Here is a 26,155-nt window from a genome sequence, read left to right as displayed (position 1 = left end):
GCTACACTGATATTTGGGTACAACTGTAAAATTATTAACTGTACTGCATAGCTAATATTTGAAGACATTGCTTTCTGTGTTAGCTCTTAAATGTTAACTGTATTTATTGATTTTGCTTTGTTTATTTGTCGCGCCTGAATTTAGAATTTGATTTTGTAACGTTATGTTATGATGTGACTTAGGAACATGACCCGAAATTGCAATGAGTGTCAAAAGGAGTTGTCGTGTTATATTTTGGAAAAAAAAATATCGGAAGTATTCCGTATGCTGCGTTTAACTTGACGGTGATCACCGGAAGTGTCGCGTGACTGACTGAGTGGCCGGGGTATTGAACAGTTTTGGTAAAAAGTACTTTTTTGTCAACAATTTATCCAAAAGATTGTGGCATTTGCTGGTATCTGCTGTATTCACGCTGGTTATAGTTTAAAGTCACAAGTTAGTATCTTAAGAAGGGGGCTTGTTGTGTGGCTAGCGTGCTGTTAACGGACCCGGCTGGGCGTTTTGATGACGTACTGATGGCTGAGCGAGGAATGAACTTTAAATGATGAATAAAATTAAATTGAAGCCCGCTGATGAATTTGTTAAAATCCGGCGCAACTAAAATGAGTTTGTAAAGTTTATACGTAAAGGTAATTGGTATAAAATCATGAAAGCAGGCGTAAACTGAAGCAGCTGAAATTTAGTTGTCAATGTGTTTGGTATTTTTCCTTATTTGACCTTTACTGTCAGTTCGTAATTCAGTGTAGTTAGTCGATGTTTGATAGCGGCGGGATAGAACAACACTTCTGGGCTTTTATTATGAAGGGAAAATAATTAAGCGGAAGGGCGGATGCTGCTCGGTGTTTGCAACTCGACGCAAAGGGAGGACAGCGGATTCCGTTGGGAAGCTGCATATCATCGGCAGGCAGTTCTCATCGGATCATTTCGCTTTTACTGACAGGTTAACGGTGTCACATCTGGGATGAATTCCATTAGGTGTGTAGCTCGTAGATTGGGTGTTGTTTTGGCATGTTATGGAGTAAAATGGTAGGAAAGATTCAAAACTTGCTCTTTTCCTGCCGCTGCTCCCCTTCAGTTTGCCTGGCAAATTAGCTGGTTAGCCCCCCCTTTTTTCTGGCTTTGGAGATAGCATATGTTTGCTCAGTCACAAACCCCAGCTACTGTAATATCTTGCTTGATTTACATTTCTCCTTCCTCTTCCAGCCTCCACGCCCCGGCGGATTTAAATTAGCCTGGAATATGAACAGAAGAAGAAAATAAGCAGCAGCGGCGGTGGTGGTAGTGGAGGTGGCTGTCTTCCTGCAGGATTTCACCCAGGCTTTTTGTTTTTTCCCGTGGACATGCCTGGTCTGTGGAGCAAAGCTGAGAGAGGCTAGCCGGCCCAGAGTCCGGCTAGCGGAGCATTTCCCGAGTTTTGGATGATTGTTCAGCTGAAAGGCGGATTTATTTTGGACAAGCGCTGCTTTCCCTCCCCGGGTAAAGAGACAGCATGGGGGAGCCGAGCCTGGACGACTCCAATGTCAAGGTGGCTGTTCGTGTACGGCCCATGAACAGGAGAGGTGAGAGGGTGGCTTCAGTCTGCTATGACTGGGGTTGATATCCATACAAAAAACTTTTATTTCATTTCTCACATTGTTGTCCATCCCAGAGATATAATCAGTTGCTCCAGTGTTTCTAGAAGGAGTGGGTAGAATCAGTTGGCTGACACATCAATTTCAAACATTTGGTGTGCACTTGTGTCTTTGAGGCTTCATCAGAATCCTGAATGCATCTCTGTGTGCCACCTGAGTCTTTTTCAGCTGCAACACATGTTCTCTAAAAGGAGGGCTTTTGACATCTCTGTACACATACAGCATGATTGCTTGTGCAGAGAAATTAAAACAGTGACACTGCACATGATTCCTAGTTCTTCTTGACATACAGTAATGTCATGTTGGCAGTCTCACACTTTTATGCTGTATGGATTATTCACAGGAACCTGGGCTGACTTAACTGTTTCCCTTTTCTGTTTTTTTTTTTTTGTTTTTTTTTCCCTTAGGAGTAGGATGGCAGTCAGAGATTAGCACCCATTAGTGAAATGAGCTGGATGGCACATGTTTGTACAGTGCTGCCATAGGGCTTCCCTGATGGCTGCCTGCCATTCAGCCAGATTTAAAGCTGAGCTGCTGTGTGAAGATCTACTGTTTGGAAGTCTAGACGCTTTGTCTCCTTTACTGGCTGATACAGATGTCCGTAGCTTTTTGGCTTCAACTGTCACATGCTGAGGAGGCATGTTTTTAGTTCATTTACTGTAAATAACCCAAGAAGGCTGACCTAATGATGTTGGAGCAGAAATTTAGGCTTTTGTCTTTGCATCTCTCACTGTCTCTCCTGGGCTGCTAACATCTTAACATCTACATCTTGTTACATCTCTAATTTTAGAAAAGCCCAGATAACAAAAGCACAGTATTGCACAAATCTTTTGTGCATGCTCGAATGCGCCGGTCAAATGCATTCCAGATTTTTTTTTATTTTTTTTTTCCCCTGCACTGCAGGAAGGAAGACACAGATGACATTTCCTGGTCAATTTCCAATTTGTGTTTGTGCCGTGGGATACCATGTGTCCCATAAAAGGAGGAGAAAGAGGAAAGCTGCTGAGGTAGAGTGGTTGACCAACAACCGGCAAAATGAATCACGTGTGTCCTTCCCCTCATTTGAACTGGAGATGTCGGTCACAAGATCAAGGCAGTGGATCACCACACTGATCTCACTGTGAACTCTGATGTAGAGTAAACTCTGCAGGGAGAAAGATGATTTTTTTTTTCTTCACTGATGGCTCTCTGTAAAATTAGAAGTAAGTTTTCCACTTTAAAAAGTCCAGTTTTTCACCAACAGCTGCAAGGTAGTTGACAGGGAGTGAGGGGAATTTACTTGAAGTTCATTTGTCCTGTTTTGCCTTAGATTTCTTCAGTTTGTCCTCATTCAGTTATCCCTTTTCAGTGTGATATCTGACCTAATGGGTACAGCTGATATCTATGAGGGGGTTTTATTGATACTTGGAGCACATTCTTTAATGCTCTTATTATTGATTCCATAAATAATAAAGGCTTGTGCAGCATTTTGCTGAGAATGGAGAAAGGCTTACATGTGAGTCAGGTGTGGAAAAAACAAACATAGTTTCTAAAGTCACAGTTACTTTACATGATTGCTTGTAGACTTGTGAATTTGTTACACTTAACAAAGTGAATTTTAATTCAGTGGATTTCCTGAACTTTAACAACATGCCCATCAGCCACAGCCACTTTAGATACACCTGTTCAGTTGGTGGTTAACATAAATAACTAATCAGCCAGCCAAGACAGCAGAAGATTGGAAAAAGATTCCCTGGTCTGATGAGACTTGATGTTTGTGGTGACATTTGCATGGTAGGCTCATAATTTGGCATACACAACATGAACATGGAAGCATGGCTCCATCCCGAGTCATGTTAATGGTTCAGACTGGTGGTTGTGGCTGCTTCCAGCTGGATAATGTAATATGCCAGGTCATAAAGCTTAAATCATCTCAAATTAGTTTCTTGAGCATAACAATGAGTTCACTATACTCAAATGGGCTTATATTTTCAAACCACTAAAAGCAACTTTCAGAAGCAGATTTAAAACTAGATCAAAGCCAGCATCCAGGTCTAGTAGTTAGTTAATGTTGTACATAAACCAGTTCCTGTATGCATCCTCTATCTTCCAGCAAGTTGAACCAATTATTATTTTGGCAAAAAAAGGAACAGGCAGGAAAATTGAGAGTTTGCTAAATGCAGTGGGAATAGGTTTGGAACTGGCAGTGCCACGTTTCCATAAGGGCCTTTTTGATGGTTTCTCTGTCTGAATGGAGTTTCTGTCCACATCTACCAGCATTCAAGTAGTATTTTTTTGATTTCATAAAAAGCAGTGGGCAAGAGTCACTCCAGGAGAAGTGCACTCACAAATCCTCTCAGATCTCAGAAAAATTGCTCTGTGTGGTTTTCCAGTTCACACATTCGCACCTTTGATCTGTTCAGCCACAGCTCTTACTCTGTTCTCCACCATCACACAGCTGTTTCTGGAAACAGTCATGGTAGTTAAGGGAGAGCACTTTCCTCTCAGCTTTCCCTAGCTGGTGTGGTGATTCAGAGTCTGAAATAATAAGCAGGCCCCTTTAACCCAAGGCCACTGTCCCCATGTATCCCAGGTTGAGGAGGAGAGGTGCTGTAGCTGCCTAGCTGGACAAAGGCAGGAAGGGAGTGAGTCTGAATGAGTATTTGCTAACGTTGCATAATCCTCCATGTTCCCATGGCTGTGGACTTCGAAGAACAGAGCAACCTCAGGCGTAGCAACGGCAACACCGCGGCCAATCAGCTTCCTGGCTGATGTCAGTGCTGTGGTGCCAAACCTCAGGACCGGTAGCCCAGGGAAGGCCAGTGGAAAGTGGGAGCTGGTTATGGAGCAACGAGAGGCAGATAACAATGGGTACATTTATCCTCTCAACCATGCTACATCACACTTTCCTCTCTGCTGAGCAGAAAGTACAGCTGCTGCACATGGGGCACATGGGTAATGTAGGCTGCAGTAACAGAAGGAAAAAGTAGAACAGAAAGTTTGCATTCTAAAAGCTGTATGTCTGTGTCAGCCCCCTTGTTTAACGTTTGCTCTTTCTGTCTGTTATGGGCTCTCTGTTGAATCAACCTGCCGTTTTTTCTTGCTTTCCTTTTTTTTGCTTTGTACTGCCCTTGACAGCAGAAGAATTGGAGCGTGATTCAGGTTCTCTGACCTTTGACATTAAGTTTCCGTGGCTCTACCCTCATGCCTGAAACAGTAGTGCAAGCTCCACAAAGCAGACAGTTCAGCTTAAAATACATAATATTTCTAATTTGAATGACCACACTTGGCCTCCCCATCGGACGTCAGTTTTTCCAGCATACAGTAAACTTTGGTGCCGACCAGACAAGTTTTGCCCTTCCACCCACGGAAAATCACAAGACCTTTGATTTTGAACATCTTTGTAAGTTAGACTGATTTTGCTCAAGCATAAAGTACACGTTATTTGTCAAATTAACAAAAAATTCTGTAAAATGCGCTGACTTCTTTTAAGTCGAGCAATACAGCCTTCTTGTGCCTATGTGCCTTGGACCACAACTATATGTGGTCCAATCATGCTCGCGTCCATAACCCTGTCCGCTTAAGCCAGAAAAGCCTGGAGATGTCCAACTACACACATTGGGATTCCCATTTGTATTGTATGTAAGAAATTGTACCAGCTAGATAAAGTGACTATTTGCATCTTGTTTGTTAGGCAAAGGCAGCTATGCTAATAATTCAGCATGTAAAACCACATACAACCTATTCACCAGCTACACAGCAATTGGAAATGCCCTTTGCTAAAGCGTGTTTTATTGCTTTATTTAACACTAAAGCTAACTTTTCATACTTGGTCACCAAACCATGAGAAAGGCTACTAATGTCTTCTGTGCACTAGGGTTATAAATATTCTCAAACTGTCTTACCCTCCCAGCTTTTAATTCTGTGAAATTAATTAATGTTTAAAGGCCATTCAGGTACCAATTTACCTAGAAATGGATTAGAATAAGCAAGTTTATTGCTTTGTGATCCAATCAAGTGGATTAATTGTGCAACTGTGGTTCAAAAATTATTTTATGGAATTTGGGAGATATTGTTGCACTCCTCTCATAGTGATATTGAATTGTTGGTTGTGAAGCTATGATTTGGCACATGGTGAGCGAGTGTATGCGTCACCCTGACTTGTTGATTATACCAGCAGTCATGACTTGGTTACAAAAAAAAAAGAAACGACTGAAGAAACAGCACTTCTGTAACGCTGCTTTAGACAGTTCTTGTTGCAGAAAGGAATTGAAACCACAAACTGTTTTTCCTGTCCTAACACATTTGCTGATGATCGAAACATCCCTACATGTTCTTGCAAGCCTACTGCACAGTTGAGAGGTTATTGACAGTCGTCTATTTCATATACTGTTTGTTTAATAAAAAGTCTAACAGCCCATATCTAAAGATTTGGCTGAAGTATTTACTGAATATGGTGGTAATTTGCACAGCAACAATGTAATAAAACTGCTACTCTATCATGCATATGTACACATGGCCTGAACAAGGTCATATGGTGGTGGTGGAAGGATGGTATTTATTATCAATAAAAATGACCTTGAGCAAATACTGATTTGCATTTTAAGGAACCCCATTGTGACCTCTGATCACAGGGTAATTTTATGATACTTTAAAGAGGATATCGTTACCAGGGAGAACACAATTCCCAGCCATATATTTATGGTCTTAACAAATATGCTTCCCGCTGACACAGAAAGACATCCTATTGATGTGGTATGTAGCTGTGTTATTATTATGATTAAACATTAATTTATAACAAACTGACTAATTATGTTTATTCAGTATTTTGTGGCATGTAACCACAGTCTTAACTATAGTAATAATGTATAATTGTACACACTGGTGATTTTTTTTTTTTTAAAGTTCCAGTGACTCTAATGTTATATTCTCCTATGAGTACATGTTTTTTTTAATTCAAATAAACAAGCAGTTCTGTCAGATGTTGGAAGCCCAGGATATGCTGGCAGCACCTACCATGCGAGTATGCAGACAACTATTATTAGGTCTCCTAAGGATGGCAGATGAATGGAGAGACATACCAGTCTCAATTATTTATTGTTATTTTCCAGTTTGGTTACTTTTACAGCTAGCTTTTTTCTTTTTTATAAATGAAAAAGGCATCAAGATCAGTCCTTATGCATGCTTTTAATTTAATCTATATAGTGTCAAATCATAACAAGTCCCCTCAAGTTGTTTTATATTATAAAGTTATGGATCTTACAGTAATAGCGAGACAATCAAACGCCAAGAATCGACCCACTTTTACTGTAGTGTGTCATCTGATCTAGATTTAAGTATAGCCTTTATCAAACATTTTAAGTCTAATCTTAAAAATAGAGAGAGTGTCTGTCTCCCGACAGACATGCTGAGTTGGAAGTGGGCAGTGGGTGGTCTGAAGGCCAAGTGTTACGTCACTGCACGAACAGGCCACGGTCAGAATGGAACGTCCTTAGTTCTGTATGTGTTTGTGTGCCCAAAATAACCAGGGTATTGATTAGCCAAATGCTTACTCTAAAGTAAAAGGTCATTTTTTTCTGAGTCTGTGATTGCTTTTCTGCACACACAATTGTTTAAACATAACGTTTGTTCCACAGGAAATTACGGCTAATATCTAATGCAGTTTAACTCCTGCTTGTTATGCAGGGAGGACGTGGCTGTCAGAGCAGTGTTAGTAAAAGTTACTTGGTGTCAGCCATGTATATAACACTAAGGATTCTGGGTCCAAATATTATGTTTGCTTGTGAATGGTTGCATTGACTGGGATGTGTGAGGTTTTGAGCTTCAGTCGTTTAGTAATAACACTTTGTGTTTTCTGATCCACAGAAAAGGAATTAAACACTAAATGTGTTGTGGAAATGGTGAAAAACCAGACGATCCTCCATCCTGCAGGAGGTAACCTTGGAAAAGGAGACTCTAGGTAAGTCTGTTTAGAGTGTGACTCATGTCAACAGCTGATGTATTTTCTTCACTGGCACCTAATTCCTCCCCCCCCCCACTTTTTTTTTCTTTCTCAATGAGGGCTGCAATGCATGTCTTGTGCAGCAGTGAATGAAAACAGTCATTTTGCATTGTTATGTGTTGACACAATTCAAGAGGATGTGGGTGGAACAGACTTGAGAAATTCTCAGAAAATGTTCTGAGGACATTACCTACTATGACCATTACAGATGTACATCCATAAATGATTTTAGTAATCAATGGGAAAAAGTTGGCTCTTACAACTCTAGAACCTGCTTGAGAATACCCCTATTTGACTTTTATTCTGACAAAACTATCCAGGGGTATTTAAAAGAAAGGAGCAATTTTTAGCCTGGGTTTTTACCAGGAAGTGAAAGTTTTTTGAGTGTCCTAGGCCAAAATAGGCAGCATGTGTTTTTTTTTTTTTTTTTTGGTATTGTGGCAGAGAGTGGAACTCCCAAAGAAATCCCGTACAGGCATAATGTTAACTCCACTCCAGTGGTGTCACACATGTGACATTACCTACTGTAAATTCATCAGTTAAAGTGCAGTATCATGCCTTTTGTGGTGATGTCAGCCTTACTAAATATGTTTAGATCTAGAAAAGTTTAAATGATTAACACTTAAAAACTATTGGTGTTTAGGGTATAGGTTTCAGCACTCACACCAGGGACCCAAGTTCAAGTCATACACTTTATTTGTCATTTTAGAAGGTTTCAAGCTCTGCTGTCTTGACCGCAACAGCTACCTGTCCACACTTTGTCTATTCTAAACAAAATACATGTTGCGGACATGAAAATTAAATACCTCCGTTACAAAGTTGCACGAACTGTAATGTAATTTTGTGTTTATTCACTTGAACAGATTGTTGTTTTGTGATATTTATTTTCTCTCTTCTTTATAAGTGAGTTAACTCTACACAGAAGGGTCCTGCCTGTATTTGAACCTTTAGCTATGAGGCAACATTGATAACCACTGAGACACCATGCTGATACGGGCTGAATAGACATACTTTTAATGGTTAAGTCAAATTGTAAGAAAATAAAGGATAAAATAATATTGATGTGCTTTCAGTGTCTTACTTTTACGGCCTTAATAGTCACACATCTCATGAGCTGCCAGTAGCCCTCTTTTATTGCCCTCATACAGATTTATAGTTGGCTTTTTTTCTTATTCTTTTTTTGCCCTTTTGTCTTCTGAGAGGTTTGCAGTGCTTTGGGAATTTTCTTATATCCTCCCTCTAATTGCTGTTTCTCAAGAGATCTTGTCTCAGATTTGTCTGGAATGTCCTCATGATGTAGTTTTTGGCAGGAAGCAGACCAGCCACCTGTTGGGCCTCTTCAAGGCAGGTGGATTTTAACTCACACCACTTGTCTCTTGTTTTCCACTCTTGGCTTTCCCTCTGCCTCATCTTGTTAACCAGCTGCTGTTGGTGGTAATGGCATAACTGTGCTCGGGGTGTCTGAGTTCCTGTACTGAAGGAATTAAGATGTGTTAGATTTGGTTGTAAAACACAGAACAGGATTGTGTGTGTGCTGTTAATTTGTGTCCAAGTTGTTCCAGACTAATGGTGAGATCGCTCAAACTGCGTCTCAAATTGATGGGAAGTAAGCGATTTTAATTAACCTTTTTTCGTCTAGTCTGATGGTTTGAGATCATCTATTAATCATTCTTGACTACGGATTCTGACTACTGACCATATTGGTGGAAGCCAGCTGTGTCAGAAGAAAGACCTCCTTGTGACTGCTGAAGCCGACTGCAGACTGCCAGATCAGACGCGGTGAATAATGGCTTCAGGCTGACGTTCATGAGCAGACAGCAGCAGTGTGTGTGTGTGTGTGTCTGTGTGAGATATGCCTAGAAGAAAGACTGCACCATCGAGATGCACGCAGACAGAGAGAGTTGTATATATAAAAAGACAGACTTGACTCCTGCTCAACTCCTTGTGCCTGGGCTTCCTCCCTTTTTCTCGACTCTTCTGTTTCCTTAGCAACGCACGAGGAGGTTAACTCTGGGTCACTGCCAGTGACCGTAAAGCCCCTTCCTTGATTGAGGAGAAGATGGAAGAGGGGGGGGAAGCCTCATTTACACGAGCATCTGTCGCCCATAAACTTCCTAGAGGTGACTTTTATGGTGGCCTGAACAAGAGCAGCGCTGCCGCTTCTCCCACTGTCTGTCAGTGACAAAGGACTAACGAAGTGACAGAAGGATGGGCTGAGTGGTGTTTGCAGATGCTGTTTTTATTTTGTTTGCTTGGGTCCAGGTTTCATTGACATGGTGTTTACATTTGAGGATTATCTTTTACTCACCAAGTTTCCTGGTTGTTAAGGTTTCGAAAGACTGGAGTGGGTGCAATAAAGGTTAGGGTGTTGCAGGTGCACACTATTTGTTTAAGTTACTGAGTTATAAAGGTCCTCTGTTTAAAGCTGGGCCGAAGATAATGTCATCTTTACTGATAGCTTTATCTGCACAAACTAGCTTTATTATTATTATTATTATTATTATTAGACTCTCATTTAAATTTATTTACTTTAATTGGCATTAAGTAGAGTCTTATTACTGCACTTGTTAATATAATTCAAACAATAATAACAATGTTAAACAAACCACTACAGACTGTCAGAACTGTGGCTTACACTGTGTAAAAGCACTTAGTGTGGAACAATAGGCAGCTTGAAAATTGGACAGGACATTTGCTATACAAATGAGCTCAAGGAAGGAAGTTTTAAGTCAGAGGTCATGTGACATGTGGCCTTCACAAAAGGATTGGGATCATTTTGCTGGGCATCTACAGAGCAGTGACAGGTTTATTTAACTTTAGGGTAGCTCAATATGCATTTATATACAGCCCACTAGTACAATATATAATCAGCATAGTGTTGGTGGGCTGAAGGATGAAGGCTGGTGTATAAGATACCTTTATTAGTCCCATGAGTGGGAAATTTCATGTTAAGGCTGCTGACCTATTGCACGCTATGGCGGCGCCATCTTACCCTCCGACCATACATACATTACACAAAAACATCACATGGGGAAGACAGGTCAGAGAGGTATAACAATGGAAAATGCACCACATGAGGAAAGATAAGGAGAAAAAAATAACTCCCCCCAGACTGAGCTCCAACAGGGAGATCAGTTTGAGAACAGAAACACCTCTGCACATAGCACATGAAAAAACAAAGAAACACATGACAAGCAACAGGGATGGGTAAAGGGTGAGAGACAGCCAATGTAGACAGTACATCCGGGCCTGCAGCAGCGCTGCTCTCCTTGATCCACCATCGGCATGGAAGGGAATAAGCGTCGAAGGCGTTTGGAGGGGGAGGGGGGATGTGTGTGTGTGTGTGTGTGTGTGTGTGTGTGTGTCCAGAGTTATTCTCAGTTTCCTTAACCTAAGGTTGCTTTCTGACATACCGTTAGCTGTGCAAGAAAACACACTGCCTTGTTATTAATTAAAAAAGAAGCTGAAAACTTCACCTGTGGAAATGTTCACCTTCTAATGTAGTAGACCCCTAATCTCTGCCGTGAGACAGTTTTCAGTAACGTCTCCAGAAGTGTTTTTGTTGGGGGTTGTTGCCGAAACTCAGGATTAGTTCTGTTTAAATACAAATGAAGGATTTTCTTCTCTTAGGTTGTCAGGACCTGTGTTTCTAACCAGGCAGATAGGGGAAAGTCATGGCCACTGATCTGATTACTTGATCTGCTATCTAATGGTAGCTTGGGAGCACAACTTTCATTTAAAAGGTATCTGCTCTCAAGCTTACTCCTGATTAGTAAATGCATGCATCCAGATGGACTTGGTGCTGAATGCCTTACAGCTGATGCACAAGCACCTGTCGGTTGTTTCAGTTTAGACATATACCTCCAGTTTAATGTGGGTCAAAGCAGAGGACACTTTTTTTTTTTTTTCAAGGCTAAATGACGATTACTTTTTGAAGACTTGTAGCTTATTGTGTAAACCGATACAGACATCAGCATATAGAAATATAAGGATTAGGACTTTTCCAAATGTAACTTATGTTCTCATTCCTGACTGTCTTGTTCAATGTGGAAGGAAAGAAAGGCAGCCAGCAGACGAGGTTGTGTACAGGATGGGTGAATAATAATAATAATGGATTGCATTTATATAGCGCTTTTCGAGACCCTCAAAGTGCTTTGCACTAGTCATTCACTCTCACATTCACACACTGGTGGAGGCAAGCTACAGTTGTAGCCACAGCTGCCCTGGGGCAGACTGACAGAAGCGAGGCTGCCATATCGCGCCATCGGCCCCTCTGGCCATCACCAGTAGGCGGTAGGTGAAGTGTCTTGCCCAAGAACACAACAACCGAGACTGTCCAAGCCGGGGATCGAACCAGCAACCTTCCGATTACAAGATGAACTGCCAGCTCTTGAGCCACGATCGCCCTAAACCTTAAACAAAATTAACACAACAGAGCTTGTCCTTTCTATTTAGGCTTACTTGCAGCCTCTTTACGACAGCCTGTACTACAATAAAATTATTAAATAATAAAATTATTAAAGCACAAGTTTTCTCTGCTAGCCGTTTTTCAACATTGGACTGAAAAGATACACCTCAGCACTAAGACGGTTCATTTACAGGGTGTTCACTTGCCCGTTAATGACTGTGTATTGTATTATTATTGTAATTATATTTTAAGTTAAAAATATTTTATTACACTACTGGTGATTTTCTTTCTCCCCTGGGTAAAACCTTTGAGGGAGGAAACAAAAACAACTAACAAAAATAACCAAAAAACAACTTTGCAGTGCGGATAACAACTACAAGTATTTGAAAGGACTCAGCAGGCATTTCCTTATTTTTTCCCTTTCAGTTGTGTGTCCTGTGTGTGGGTCTGATTCAGTTCTTCCTGGGCAGACCACTTTAGTTGTTCAGGGGACCACTCTATGACTCATATGTCTGTGAAGGTTCTCAGTCATCCAGGTCATCGTAGTCAAAGGAGCTTGCAAAGAAAAGCGTCTGGACTTCTTTAAGTTGCTTGAAGACGTTTCAGCTCACCTCCCATTCGGATGAGAGGTGAAACGTCTTCAAGCAACTTAAAGAAGTCCAGACGCTTTTCTTTGCAAGCTCCTTTGACTCTATGACTCACTATAATGGTGATACATTTTTGATTGAAGTTGGAAATTTCTTGACCATCAAAGATACATTAATGATGTAATTATCTACCTCCCTATTCACTCTGTCAACCAAGGTTAATGAGTTTTTTGTGGGGGATTTTTTGGTCTTTTTTTCGTCTTATATTAAATCTCTCATTAAACTTAGTATCCTTGGTGTTTTTCCATGTGTCCTTTCTCACCAGAGATGTCCTTACCTCCAGGATCTGCATTGCTTTGCCAGGGTACTTTGCACTTGTGTGTCTGATAAGCAGGCAGCTAACTTCCCTACAGCCACGTCATCAGTCGCTGCAGTTTGCATGATGACCTGAGGCTGTTTGCTTTGGACTCGTGAAGCTGAATGTTGACACACTCTGACAAAAGATCTGTCTCCCATCAGATGTCAACGAGGCAAATACAGGCGGCTTGGTTTCCAAGGCGATACACAAAAGTGGCTATGTGGCCCCTTATCTTGAATTGATGCTGGATGAGGTGTGTGTAACACCATATGTCTGAGGGCAGTATACATTGTGCTTGTAAGAGTGGTTTTATTGTGCTCACTAAGATTTGTGTTGGGAGTGAATGCTCTACAGTGTTTGTGTTAATGTCGAAAAGATGGCACTTGAATGTAAAGTAAGGGCGGGTGCTTAACTTGTTCAGTGTGAACCAACCATGTGTTGGGGGTCCACTAATAAAATGTCTGCATTAGAATCAAGATGGAAAAGACTGACACACTGGCTTATGACTCCACATTATTCCTGCTCTTGCAAGTAGAGGTGATACTGATGCATTGGCTTTGTGAATTGGAAGGAAAATGTTATATAGTGTTCATTTTCTTTTTCCAAATAACAATCTAAAAAGTCTGGTGTATTCAACCCCCTTTACTCAGACAACCCTAAATAAAATCCAGTGCAACCAGTTGCCTTCAGAAGTCACCTGATTAGTAAATAGTCCACCTGTCATACTTGAATCTCAGTATAAATACAGCTGTTCTGTGACAGCCTCAAAGGTTTGTTTGAGAATTCAGAATTGATTCAGTTTTTCATTTATATAGCACCAAATCACAACAACAGTTGCCTCAAGGCTCTTTATTTTATAAGTTAAAGACCCTTCAATAATACAGACAAAAGCCAACAATCTGATGATCCCCTATGAGTGAGCACCTGGCAACAGTGGGAAGGAAAAACTCCCTTTTAACAGAAGGAAGCCTCTGACAGAACCAGACTCAGGAAGGGGCAGCCATCTGCTGCAACTGGATGAGGGTGATGTGTGGAAGGCTGGACAAAAGGCATGCTGTGGGGGAACCCCCCCCAAAAAAAAAGATTAATAATAACTAATGATTAATAGCAAATGGCATCATGAAGACCAAGTAACACACCACACAGTTCAGGGATGAAGTTGTGGAGGTTTTAAAAACGTATTCCAAGCTTTGAGAATCTCGCAGAGCATTGTGCAGTCCATTAAAGCAAACCTACCAAGATATGGTCATCCATCTAAACTGACAGTCCAGGCAAGGAGCACAAAGTAGAATTTCCAGTAGTACAACCACACCAAGCCTACAGTCAGAACTACAATGTTGCATATTACAAGCATATTTGTGTTAGAATGGCCCAAAGTCCAATAAATCCTATTGAGAATCTGTGGCAAGACTTGAAAATGGCTTTTCACAGACGCTGTCCCTCCAATCTGACTGCACTAGAGCTATTTTCACAAAGAGAATTTGGGGTGGAGCTTGTGTTGTCGTTGTTGTTATTTTGTTTTTGTTTTTTTGTTTTTATAGGAGGGACAATGTACATTAATAAACATTGCTGTAAATGTATCAGATTTAGCCATACGCTAATTTTTATCTATAGTCACTGCCCAAATCTTAAAAGTAGATACTTAGCAGTTGAGAACTACCCCCAAAAGACTTGTAATTGCCAAAAATTAAAGGTTCAAAAAAGAATTGGCTCAGGAGGGCTAAATACAAAAATTTTATTTTCTTTCCACTTCACAGTTATGGGCTACTTTGTGTCTATCACATAAAATACATCCGTTTGTGGATGTAACAAGAGAAAATGTTGAAATGTTCATCATCATCACTTTATTTCCAAAGCACTTTAAAAACAACATAACAACTGAACAAAGTGTCAATGTAACAATTAATCAGCTATAACTTAATTCATAGAAGATGGCCAAACATTTGAAATGGTAACGGTACATACTAAGGGTAAAAATTTAAGACGGATAACAACTTACTCTTGGTTGAAAGCCAAGGAGAAAAGATGTGTTTTTCAATAAGTTTTAAAAGCAGCAAGAGATGGAACCTGTCTGACCTCCAATGGCAGGGCATTCCATATCTTAGGAGCCAAAACTGCAAAGACTGTCTCCTCTGGATGTATAAAATATCTTTGGGACAGTCAAAAGCATCTAGTTAGCTGAACTAAGAGCATGGGATGGTGTGCAAGGGTGAAGCAACTCAGAGAAATAACAAGGGGCAAGACTATTAAGAGATTTAAAAAAAAAAAAAAAAAATTGAGGTCAAAGCTTCATCTCATTGGAGATTTACATTCCTATCAGATCATTTTGTCATCTTTTGCAGTTAAATGAAAACCTTTACCAAACACACACAAACAAAAGGTGTTGGTAAAGGTGGTGTTAAATACCTCCAAACGTTTTTTTCTTCACTGTTAGCTTCCTATATTAGCTCTCCTGCTAGCTCCTGTTGTCACATGTAATATAAAAACAGAATACATCAGTGCAAAAATAAGTACATTGTGACCAGTATTCCATCAGCTTTTGAATTTGGGTCCAGCTGATCTTTTATCCGAATGTCAGATAGGATTTAACCAATAACAGCGAAGTCCAAGCTAACACGTTCATTTGCTTTTAGCTTTAATATTTGACAAGAGAATACAGAGTTAGGTCCACAGCAATCTTTAATCCATAAATTTTGTTGTCTGAAAGTGACAGCCATAAAAACTAAAATTAAAATGTGTGAGAAATTGAATTGTTTTGGTGTACTGTGAGCAGTCGATGGAATATTTGACTTTTCCATGAACATCTTGAAGATAAATGGACTTTGTTTGGCCTGTAGTGCAGCGATAAGAAGAGAGCTTAAATGTAAGCACATCAATAAATTGAGCATACTTTACCTGCTTAGCACCAGAGGGAAGCAGGAGAGCACTGGCTGATCGCACAAATATATAAATAGGCTGCGATAGTCACTGCCACCTTTACTATATCCTCTCCCAGCTGTGGATTTTAGTAGTAGTGGTAAACTAACCCTGAGTGTATGAGATGGTGGAACTTAAAAAAAAAATCTGCAGCCTTAATTTCAGTGTTCATATCAAAGCCAAGCCGCATAAACAGCTTGGTCTGTCTTATTTGTGTACAAATTGCTCTACTGTTCAGTTGCCTGATAATACAAATGATGCAATCTATTTATATTTTGTAGGTCAAGTTTTCTGTCATATTGCTGCAAAGGGTTGAATGCAGGCAGGGAAAGTAACCATCCAGAACTCCGCTAAAAGTGCATCACAGGGATTGAGAAACTGAACTAGATTTACTTGGGCTTCAATTTGGTTTGGGGCTTAATGTCAGCAGTACTTACATGATCACTGCAGACACACTTAAACTACAGCGAGTCTTGAATGTATACATTTTCAGAAGGATTTTTTCTGGCTTTATTTTTTTTGGGGGGGGGGACTTGATACATCTAACTGGTTAATTAATTACTCATTCAGAACATCGAGCAGTAAGAACTAGGACAGAAAAAGCAGACTCTCTATATTATTTGATTTTTGCTCATCGGAAGAATAGCAGGTTGCTGTTGCACATATACAGTGAATGTGCAGAGGTTAAAAATGTGCTATGTATAAAACATTGTATGCTGTCTGGAGAGTACAGTTTGTTAATATAGGAGGATAAATTCAGGTCATTTAATCATTTACACACCATGTGAGGGCCAATTGTTCTATAACATACCAACCTGTGTAAACTGTACTAAAACTGTTGTCATGTGCCATCAGTATGTGCCGTGTTGCTCTTATGCTCTTTGTGCTTCAGCTTAACATTCCAGTCTCAGACTCAGGCTCTTTCCTCCTTAAACCCCTTGGCTACCTTCAGCCTTCTTTCCATCATCCACTCCTGTTCCTCCCTACATCGCCATGGATGGTACAGTCCGAGAGAGAGAGAGAGATAGTGAGAGAGAGAGAGAGAAAGCAGGAATGCAAGAACAGAAGAGAGAGAGAGAGAGGAGGGGGGGAAAGCAGCCATGCATTAAGTTATTTTTTAAATGACGGCGATCAGAGCAGAGGAGTAGGCTGAAGCAGGGAGGGACTAATAGAAGTGCACGAGGCGGGTTCACAGCTCTCCTGACCGTCTCATTCTCCTCGCTCATTGGTCAGGGGGGGTCCCTAGCTTCATATCACGCAAAACATGGGTGACCCTTCTTGCCAGCAGCCTTTGAAGCAATTGTGACAGCTGTCATCACTGTGTATGTCAAAACCTGTCAAGTTAGCTTCATCCTTGAATTGGAGATGCATCTGCAGGAAGACTTCTTAAAAGCCCCCAAGAATAGGATTTAAAAAAAATAAAAATCTGAAAATAAGGGTGTGGATGACAACGATAGTGTATAAAATTACTCCTATCTCATCCCCTTTTTTGTGGTTTAAGAGAGTAAATGTTATTAATGAATTTTAACTTGGGAACTTAAATAAACTTCACTTTCTAGCATTGACAAAACCCTCTAAAACATTTGTAGGAAGTCCTGATTGGATACTTATTGAAGAATAGCTACTGGTATCAATTACACAGCAGATAGGAATCGGTCTGCGTGCATCTGCTCTCTGAATGCAACACATCAGCAGTGGAACGTCTGTGAAATATGAAGTGTTACAGATTGCTGGCTGGTTTGTGCAAGAACTGCAGCTATAGTGGTTTATAAAGAATGTGCATGGGTAAAAGGAAACAGGTGTGAGGATGTCTTCGTGCAAGTGTGTTTTCTCGTGATGCCATCTTTATGAGGGCCTAAATGTGTTTCAGATATTTAGACAAAGGATTAATGCTAATGGGAACAGTTCGGTTAAGCAAGGCTTTCATTGCCAAATATTAAGCTGTACAGTAATGTGTTTTAGAAGGAAACCGGTGAAAGGTTGTAGGCCTTGGTGGCAGAAGTATTTCTGAGTGTGGGTTTTTAAACCGCTAGAAATCTCTTTCCTCAAGCCATCGAGTCAGATGATGATCTGACTTGATGCAGCTCTTTGGCTGACAGCTGCCCTCACCCTTTGGGCAGCACCACCACTGCACTAATGGAGGAAGAAGGTGACAGGAGAGGAGAGTTAGGATGAATAGAATAAAGGACAACAGACAAAACCTTATTGCATTTGAAGTGAATATGAACTATGGTAGAAGGAGTCACAGGCACTGCCAGAGACTCCCTCTCTCAGGGAACACCAATCTAATCAGTGCTTGTGGCTTCACACTGAACAATCTTGATCTTGAAAAGAATCTGCAGGCCTGGGTCACACTAGTATGCTTTGAGAGTTCGGCCTGACCCTAACCACAGATTGGTAGTCCTGTGTAGCACTGTGAGAGGTTCAGGGTAGGACATTTTAATAGATAAATCCTGGGACAAAATTCAGACAGTGTCAAATTTAGGATGACTGTCTCATGCTGTGAGCCCTGGTTTGACCCGTGTCGACTAACAAACCAATAGGAATGCAGCGTGAAGTGCAATGCTGATCAAAAGAGATTGGCACTTAGAACGGGTGTGAGTAAACCATATAAAACAAAATGATTGCGATTCCTCCAGAGTAGAAAATCCAGTTGAGTTGCTGCAGTAGAATGTTTTGTGTATGGCCTCCAGCTCTTTTTCTTTCTCACTAAGTAATAACGGCGTCTTGGCACCAATTCAGCAAATGCGTCAAATGCGATCGCTTGCCTAAGTTAAAATGATCCATCTTGTAAAATGTGGCCTGAAGTGAACTTGCATAATTATTGTGCTTAAGCACCTTAGGAGATTTGACAGTTAAGCTGGCTGCTAGTAACCTTACACCAGGCTTGATTTACCAGTATTCAGTCATACTTCATATTGTAATGACAATTCTAAAATGGTTGGTTTTCTCTGCACACTCAGATTCACACATTTTGTTGTGTTTTTTTGTGGGAAGTAAGAATTATTGAATTGATTGAACAGTCCACTTTTACTCCAAGATGTGGAAACTGGAATCACATATGTGTCTGCACATATTTACAGACACATACTCATTTACTTCATGCATATAATAATGTAAAACCATGCTCTAATTTATGTATTTCTTATAATCTGTGGAGCAGGTTGATGTCAAATGTTTATGCTTCTGTAACTTAGTTATTGATTTGCCAGTTTAAGAGCTTATAATTCATTTTCAGCACATACTATTTAAAATTAGGTTAGCCTGTACTGACATTTCCTCATATGCAGAGAAAACCAGATGGAGTTCCCGTCTGTTTACTGGAGGAAACCATTTTGAAGGACATAGCTGTTGGCTAAAAGCTCATGATGTCTGTCGTGTGTATGACTGAGGCTGCTTGTGTATATATTTCCTTAGTTTTTCTGTAAAAGCTTGCACAGATATACAGAGCTGTTCCACTTCTTTTTAAAGGTTAACACACTGCCAGCTTCAGTACCCCTCTATCTCACACATCTAGTGCTATTCTCACACACGCATTCCTGAAACGATTTACTACACCCTCAGAGATGAATGCAGCGCCCACCCTAACACCCAGATACACACCCAAATCCCCCGAGAGGCTGTTTTTGACATGTGACACAGAAGCTGTAAACAACTACAACAATGGCTATGTTTTAAAGTAAATGTTAAAACAAGGAAAGCCTAAAGCAAATGACATTAATCCAGTCTGCCTGTCTGTCCACCCACATATAAATTTCTTTCTCTTTTTATCTCTGCATGCTACACATTAGGGTCAAAATTAGCCTTGAAAGCCCATCCTACTGCATCCTTTTAATTTGCACTAAATGCCGTCTTTCTGTCTTTCCACATGTTCCCGTTGACCTCGATCCTCCCAACATCATCAGGAGTCAGTCCAAGGTAACGGCACACAAATACACACACAGACATTTTCAACACTAATTCCATGGTTGTGAATCATCTGTTTTAAACAAAGGCACCGCTGTACTACTTCAGCTCAGTTTCTGAGCTGTGTGCAACCATACAGGCAGCGATATAAAGTAATGATTTGTAAAACCATTATTGCCAAAATGGTTTGTTTAATTTATGAACCTTTATTTTAATCCTGAGGCAATACTTGTTCCCTAGAAACTGAATGTTTTTTCCCACTGGTTCTCTTTGCTGTGTGTGATTATTTTTATCGTCGTTTGAGACTTGATGGTCGCTATGATTACACAATTTGAGCATTTGAGCATTTAAAAACACAATATACACCTTTTTTTTTACTGTGGTGGCTTGTGCGACTACATATTCCAGTATAACATGTCATGGTGGTGCTGTTTTGTCTGTGTGTTTACAGGTTTTTGCCTACGATTATTGTTTCTGGTCCATGGATGAGACAGATAAGGAAAAATTTGCAGGTATGTAAATTTTTATTTTAATCATTCAAAAAGAAATTGCATTAAAATATCACTACCAGATGTGTTAACTAAATATATACTTCAGTTATACCGACTATGTCTGTTTGTGCCACTTAACTGCAGGTCAGGAGGTGGTGTTCCAGTGCCTTGGGGAAAGTCTTCTCCACAATGCCTTCCAGGGCTACAATGCCTGTATATTTGCCTATGGACAAACTGGTAATTTACACTTGGACAACTCACATATTTATGGTGAATCTTATTTTATGACAGAGCGTCTAACTTAACAACTGGGGTTGGTTACAGTGTGTGGCAGATTTCTATCTATATTTTATTGCCTTAAAGCTTTTTTAGGAGTGTCTTTGTGGACTACCACTTGTACCGACTTGCATTTCTTCAGTACAAATAAGACACAGAAGTTAAAATACATGCACATGTTTCAGATATCTCATGTCCCATAATGTGTAGAGCGCTTATCATACTCTTACTTTACATATAATCTTGACCCTGCGACAGCAAGTTGGAGCTCATAAATTGATCCACTGTCTACACATGAGTCATAATGAGTCGAACCTTTTACTTGTTTGTCAGGTGAAATCATTCTTTAATAATTTCACAATCGTACCATCATTACTTTGTGTGTTAGTGGCAGTGTTTTGTATCAGCTGCCACAAAGACAAGAAATTATTTTACATTTAACTATACCTGCTGCAGTCAGTCTCCTGAAACTGGAGTATTTGTCTCCGTGTTTGCAGGCTCGGGAAAGTCGTACACTATGATGGGCTCAGTGGATCAGCCAGGGCTGATACCTCGACTGTGCAGTGCTTTGTTTGAACGGACACAGAAGGAACAGCGGGAGGAGGAGAGTTTCACCGTTGAGGTCTCCTACATGGAGATCTACAATGAGAAGGTCCGAGATCTGCTCGATCCCAAAGGGTATGATTTCATTCCTCAATCAGCCCTTTTACAAATGTGTGGGTGGTTTCGTTTTTCATTTGAAAGGTGTGGCAGCTCTTATAAATCCTAAACAATTCAGTAGTTGCCTTTGGTTGAGTTCCCTTCCACGAGCCAAATTTAAATCAATAGAGTATTAGATTTACAGAACGTTTGTCTTTCGTCTCATATCCTTATAATGCAGATTCTGCCTTTCTAATATTAGTATCCTATTAAACTAGATTGAGCATCTTAGAGCTGACTCACTGTAAAACCCACAAAGGTTGTAACAGCACCAGCAGGTGTAGAATTACATCAGTCTTCGGTGTATTTTCAAATGCAAACTCATTTTTACATATTTAAAAGACTGTAAACACAGGCACTGAAGAATAAGAACACATTTAAATTTATTGTTCAGTTTATTAATAAGTTGATTCTTAGAAAATGCATGTAAAACTATTTTGAAAGTCTAGAATTGTTCAAGGCATTCTTCAAGCAAAAATGATTGAAGATATTCTGCATTTGACTTTATTGTATATTGAATATCTGGAGAGTTTGACCTGCATGTCAGGCACAACCCCTGAAATTGTTCTTGGAGAAACATTGATAGAAAATGTTTTATATTTCTAATATTTTAGACGCTAAATGTTTTATTTCCAAATAATTTGAAAAAAAAATGCACATTAATAATGATAATGACAATTCCAATAAACTAAAATACATCTGCTGTAAGTCTACTTTTCTGGTAAATGACCAGCTTGCAGCTCTGCTCTAACATAAACTCAGATTAGCTGATAAATCAGTGAAAGTCTGTCATTTGTTCTGGATCCACCAGCTGCTGTGGTCAGTGCATAAAAAGATTTGCATTCTGCCCTGCAGTCACTGTTTTTGTCCGGTTCGTGTCCAGCAGGTCAGCTGTAAATCAGGACCCCAGGCCTGTGCCTGCTGTCCCAGACACTATAACCTTTGACCTTCACTCACTGCATGACTTTTAACCTCAATAAAACGGACCAAAGACTAGCAGACCATCTGACTGCCATATGCGCTCTGCTGTGGGTCAGATAATGATGAAGTTCTTAGATCTGCGGCAAGTTAGAATTGGGGTCAGAGAGCCAAGTGCTCACAAAGTGTGAACTGTGCACTGTGGACTTCTATTGGTTACCAGAGCAAGCCTAGCCTCTACTGCCTCCCCTGCTTGGACATCATTGTTCAAGCATTGGATGCAATTGGTCACGAGTGACCATGTTGCGTGTCTTTGTTTTAAACCTCATTTTCTTCTATGCCCAGGGGTAGGCAAACACTGCGGGTGAGAGAACATAAAGTTTTGGGTCCATACGTGGATGGCCTGTCTCGACTAGCAGTGGCCAGCTACAAGGTAAAAACAATTCACTGAACAAAAAAACCTTTCATGCATTTATGTCACCTACTACCCCAAACATCCACCATGCAGCACTGCACCACACATCCTGTCTGATCAGTTCTTCAGATTTTCTGTGACACCTGAACAGAGTTTCTTGCTGCCATTTCCTCTCACCGTCCTCTTTGAGTATTTATATCACTTGAAGTACCAAATGTTAGTAGTCTCACCAACCAAATCAAAAATGGTGATAACATTTTGTTGTTTTATATTGTGATTTTCAGGCGATTCAACCGCACTAGTTATAAATTATAATCATTATAAAATATAGAAATAGGCGAAGAATGTGCCGTGTAATTTATGGCCATGTTGACAACTATTCTTTGGAGTGAGGTAAAGCACGTTCAAATAAAAGTGAAACAAACAATTTTATAATTTAAAGCTAAATGTCATGGTTACAGTATCTCTGCATCCATCCATCCTCACTCATGAACTTGTCACTGCATAAGTATTAAAGGTTGGAGTTTGAGCTTTGTAATGATGCTTGTCGCATTTTCTCTTTTATGTGACAAAATAGTGATTTTTATGAAGGCATGGCAAAATATTTTAGCATTTTCTGTTTTTAGTAAAATACTGTCATGTAATCTGTTTTTGAAATTAAAGCAAAATGGGAAACTATGAAAATGATTGTATTGTTTGTTTATTGTCTCTTCTTCCTTCAGGACATCGAGTCTCTAATGTCAGAGGGCAATAAGTCACGCACTGTCGCTGCTACCAACATGAATGAGGAGAGCAGTCGATCGCATGCAGTCTTCAACATTATTCTCACACACACACTCAAAGATTTAAAGTCTGGGGTAAGATATAACAACACAAACACACACATGCTCACACAAGACTGGTCTGTTATTTATAAAGATGACTAGTTAACATCTGTTCCAACTTGGATTCAAACCATGTTCCCTCAGTCCCCATGCCATAATCTCATCCCTGCACCATCAAGCTGCTGCATCATCCACCCACTTCTAAGCTCTCAAATATGCTCTACACTGTCTAGCCACATCAATCACACATAGATTTTCTTCAAAAGGCCTGCAAGGATTTGCCGGGCACGAGAAATCTAAAGCTTTAGAAATGATTGAGACTTTACTTTTTAATCATTATCATTGCTGAACTTTTTTGGGGTGCGATAATGTTTCTGCTATTTTTAATAATATCTAAACCACAAGAAAAAAGAAAGCTACCAAAAGGGATGATGTCAGCTCCGCCATGTGACCAGGCACTCTTAAGAAAAGACTTAAATGACTAATTCTCCGTCCTGACTGACCCACTTAGTCTCTCCTGATCCTTGCTCTTATTTCCAGCTAGAGTTGCTACCAGCAAGTCCTGTTAATAATTCACAGACATGACTGTGAGTTTGTCAGTTGATACAGCCTGCTCTCCTTTCAAGTCACGCCCAGAGTCAGTCACTGAGTTGGCCAGACAATTCGCCGGTAGGTTCATCAAGCTGAACAAAGTCTAACAGACAGCAAACGCATAAACTGTGTAGTCAGTGAGTGAATCACTTAGCTGACACATCCTTCTGCTACTTTTAACACTATATTTTATTGTCCCGTCATAAGTGAACATCAGATTAAAAATCTCTACTGGTTTGTGTTATTCCAAAGAACACAATTTTGACCATTCAGTGCAATTTGAGTAATTTTGTTTCTGTTTTTGCCGTGCTGACTGCAATATTTAGGTTGCTTTGTGATCCTCTGACTAGCAGAGCATTAGTCATTAGGGATGTTGGACTCGTTTCATGGCACTGAAACCCTGTTAGGCAGTGGTAAGCAGTATTTCTGAGACCCTGAGAACACCATTTAAGGTAGTCAACTTCAATATTCAACACGTATTTAAGCTTCCAAGTTTCTTCAATCTAAATATATAATCTGTCCCCAGTTTTAAAGAAATAGTGACCGTTGATCTTTGAATTGGAGCTCATCTCCGCCCTCAAATGACGCAGCCTGTGTTGGGGGCAGGTTAATAAGAGGCAACCTTTGACAAGTAGCAGAATCACCTGTTGCTGGATGAGTCATTCTGACACTCAGAATCTTGTCACTGGTTTTCCTTTCAGTATCCTGTCCTGTTTGGACTTTTCAGCCACGCTTTCAACTCAAAGGTCATATTTGGTTGCGCTTTGGCCATGTGTACCTATCTATATCTCAATGGTTTCCTGATGTTTCTCTGTGTCATAAAACACTTTGCAGGCTGTGTAGTATAATGCAGAGTTTTTAAAATGTATTCCAGCAGTTGTTTTTTGCACTGCAGAGTTGATCCTATTTCTTACCATGTGTATCTGTGTGTTGATGCCCCGACACTCATTTTATGAGCAGACACATTACAGCATTACATTTGTTACTGACTCGAGTATCAACTCCCCTGCTTTAATAATAAAGTATTTTCCTCTTTTTACTATTCGAATAGCTAGTTAGATGTTAAGACTCGAACAAGACAAAAGTGTCAGGGTACTGTAGACTTTTGTGTTTATCTCCAAGTCTTATATTTCCGGGCTACAGATCCTATCGTTGATGATGTAGTAAGGAGCTAAAATTACTGAATTACAAAAGGTTGTGGCTTCTCATGTGGTAGTGCTATTCAGTCATCAGCTTTGCCTCCCCGCTCTCTGTAGCTGTCTAACATGACTTCTCAGTTCAGGGCATTATTTAAAAAAGGTCTAGTTTTCTGTTACGGATAAACATCTCTTGTTTGTTTAACAATTTGCTCAGTCCTGGGGGATCTACACTTGTGCTGGTGTGAGGCTGATCTGTATCACTTGTCCCTGAGGGTGAGCTTTATCTCATAAGCGAGTCTTTTCAGAATTCAAGTTTGAGTTTACTTTACCTGAGATTTCAAGGTGACAATGCAATGCAGCTGTTTAAGATTTAAGATTGAACTTATCCGCTTCTCAAGATAAGGTTGCTTTGCTTTCCAAGCACAATGAAAACCCCTTTAACAAATGTTTATTTTATAGTAACACATACACATTCTCACAACTACAAACAAACTGCTGCGAAATGTAGTGTAGAAAAGCTTTTCTGTATGTAATAAAAGAACACATGTAACAGAACACATGGCTAAAGTTATTATGATTTTCCTTATTTTCTTTCATTTATATATCCTGATAAAATAGGTTACAATAGTGTATTCTCATATTAGTCATGGTTGTATTTCTAACCATGACATCACCTTATATGCTCGAAATCCTTCTTAGCCGAGATTTCAGATTGCCCTAAACTCTGTTTCAGAGGGTTTTTTCCTGCTCAGGTGCAGCTCGGCCAGTGAGCATAGCAGCCCCTACGGCAGGGGTGGGCAACTCCAGGCCTCAAGGGCTGGTGTCCTGCAGGTTTTAGATGTCATTGATCCAACACAGCTGATTTAAATGGCTTGAAGTTCTCCAGACGCCTGGTAATGAACTAATCATTTGATTCAGGTGCGTTGACCCAGGGTGAGATCTAAAACCTGCAGGACACTGGCCGTTGAGGTCTGGAGTTGCCCACCCCCTGCCCTATGGCCTGTTATTCAGACTTT

The 26,155-nt window shown here is 40.2% G+C and overlaps 1 protein-coding gene across 7 annotated transcripts in view; it reads left to right on the top strand.

Moving 5' to 3' along the window:
* The first annotated feature begins 262 nt into the window (after positions 1–262).
* Positions 263–26,155, top strand: part of kif13ba (kinesin family member 13Ba) — a 57,063-nt gene continuing 31,170 nt past the window's right edge. For 2 of the 7 annotated variants that reach the window (XM_005913064.3, XM_005913063.3), the window contains exons 1-9: positions 806–975; positions 1,204–1,559; positions 7,476–7,569; positions 19,786–19,798; positions 20,238–20,298; positions 20,422–20,514; positions 21,051–21,231; positions 22,516–22,603; positions 23,308–23,442. In XM_005913064.3, the coding sequence (XP_005913126.1) occupies positions 1,490–1,559; positions 7,476–7,569; positions 19,786–19,798; positions 20,238–20,298; positions 20,422–20,514; positions 21,051–21,231; positions 22,516–22,603; positions 23,308–23,442 (735 nt within the window). In that variant the 5' untranslated portion in view covers positions 806–975; positions 1,204–1,489. Of the gene's footprint in view, positions 342–804; positions 1,096–1,203; positions 1,560–7,475; positions 7,570–19,785; positions 19,799–20,237; positions 20,299–20,421; positions 20,515–21,050; positions 21,232–22,515; positions 22,604–23,307; positions 23,443–26,155 lie in introns of those variants that run through there. The other 5 variants (XM_005913060.3, XM_005913059.3, XM_005913062.2 and 2 more) reach the window with 5 other exon arrangements.

The sequence above is a fragment of the Haplochromis burtoni genome, unplaced genomic scaffold, assembly GCF_018398535.1.
Source record: "Haplochromis burtoni strain Fernald_Lab_line unplaced genomic scaffold, NCSU_Asbu1 Contig_2, whole genome shotgun sequence".
NCBI classification, from domain to species: domain Eukaryota; kingdom Metazoa; phylum Chordata; class Actinopteri; order Cichliformes; family Cichlidae; genus Haplochromis; species Haplochromis burtoni.
Note: the sequence above shows the minus strand (reverse complement) of the source record. Positions and strands in the feature narration are given on the sequence as shown.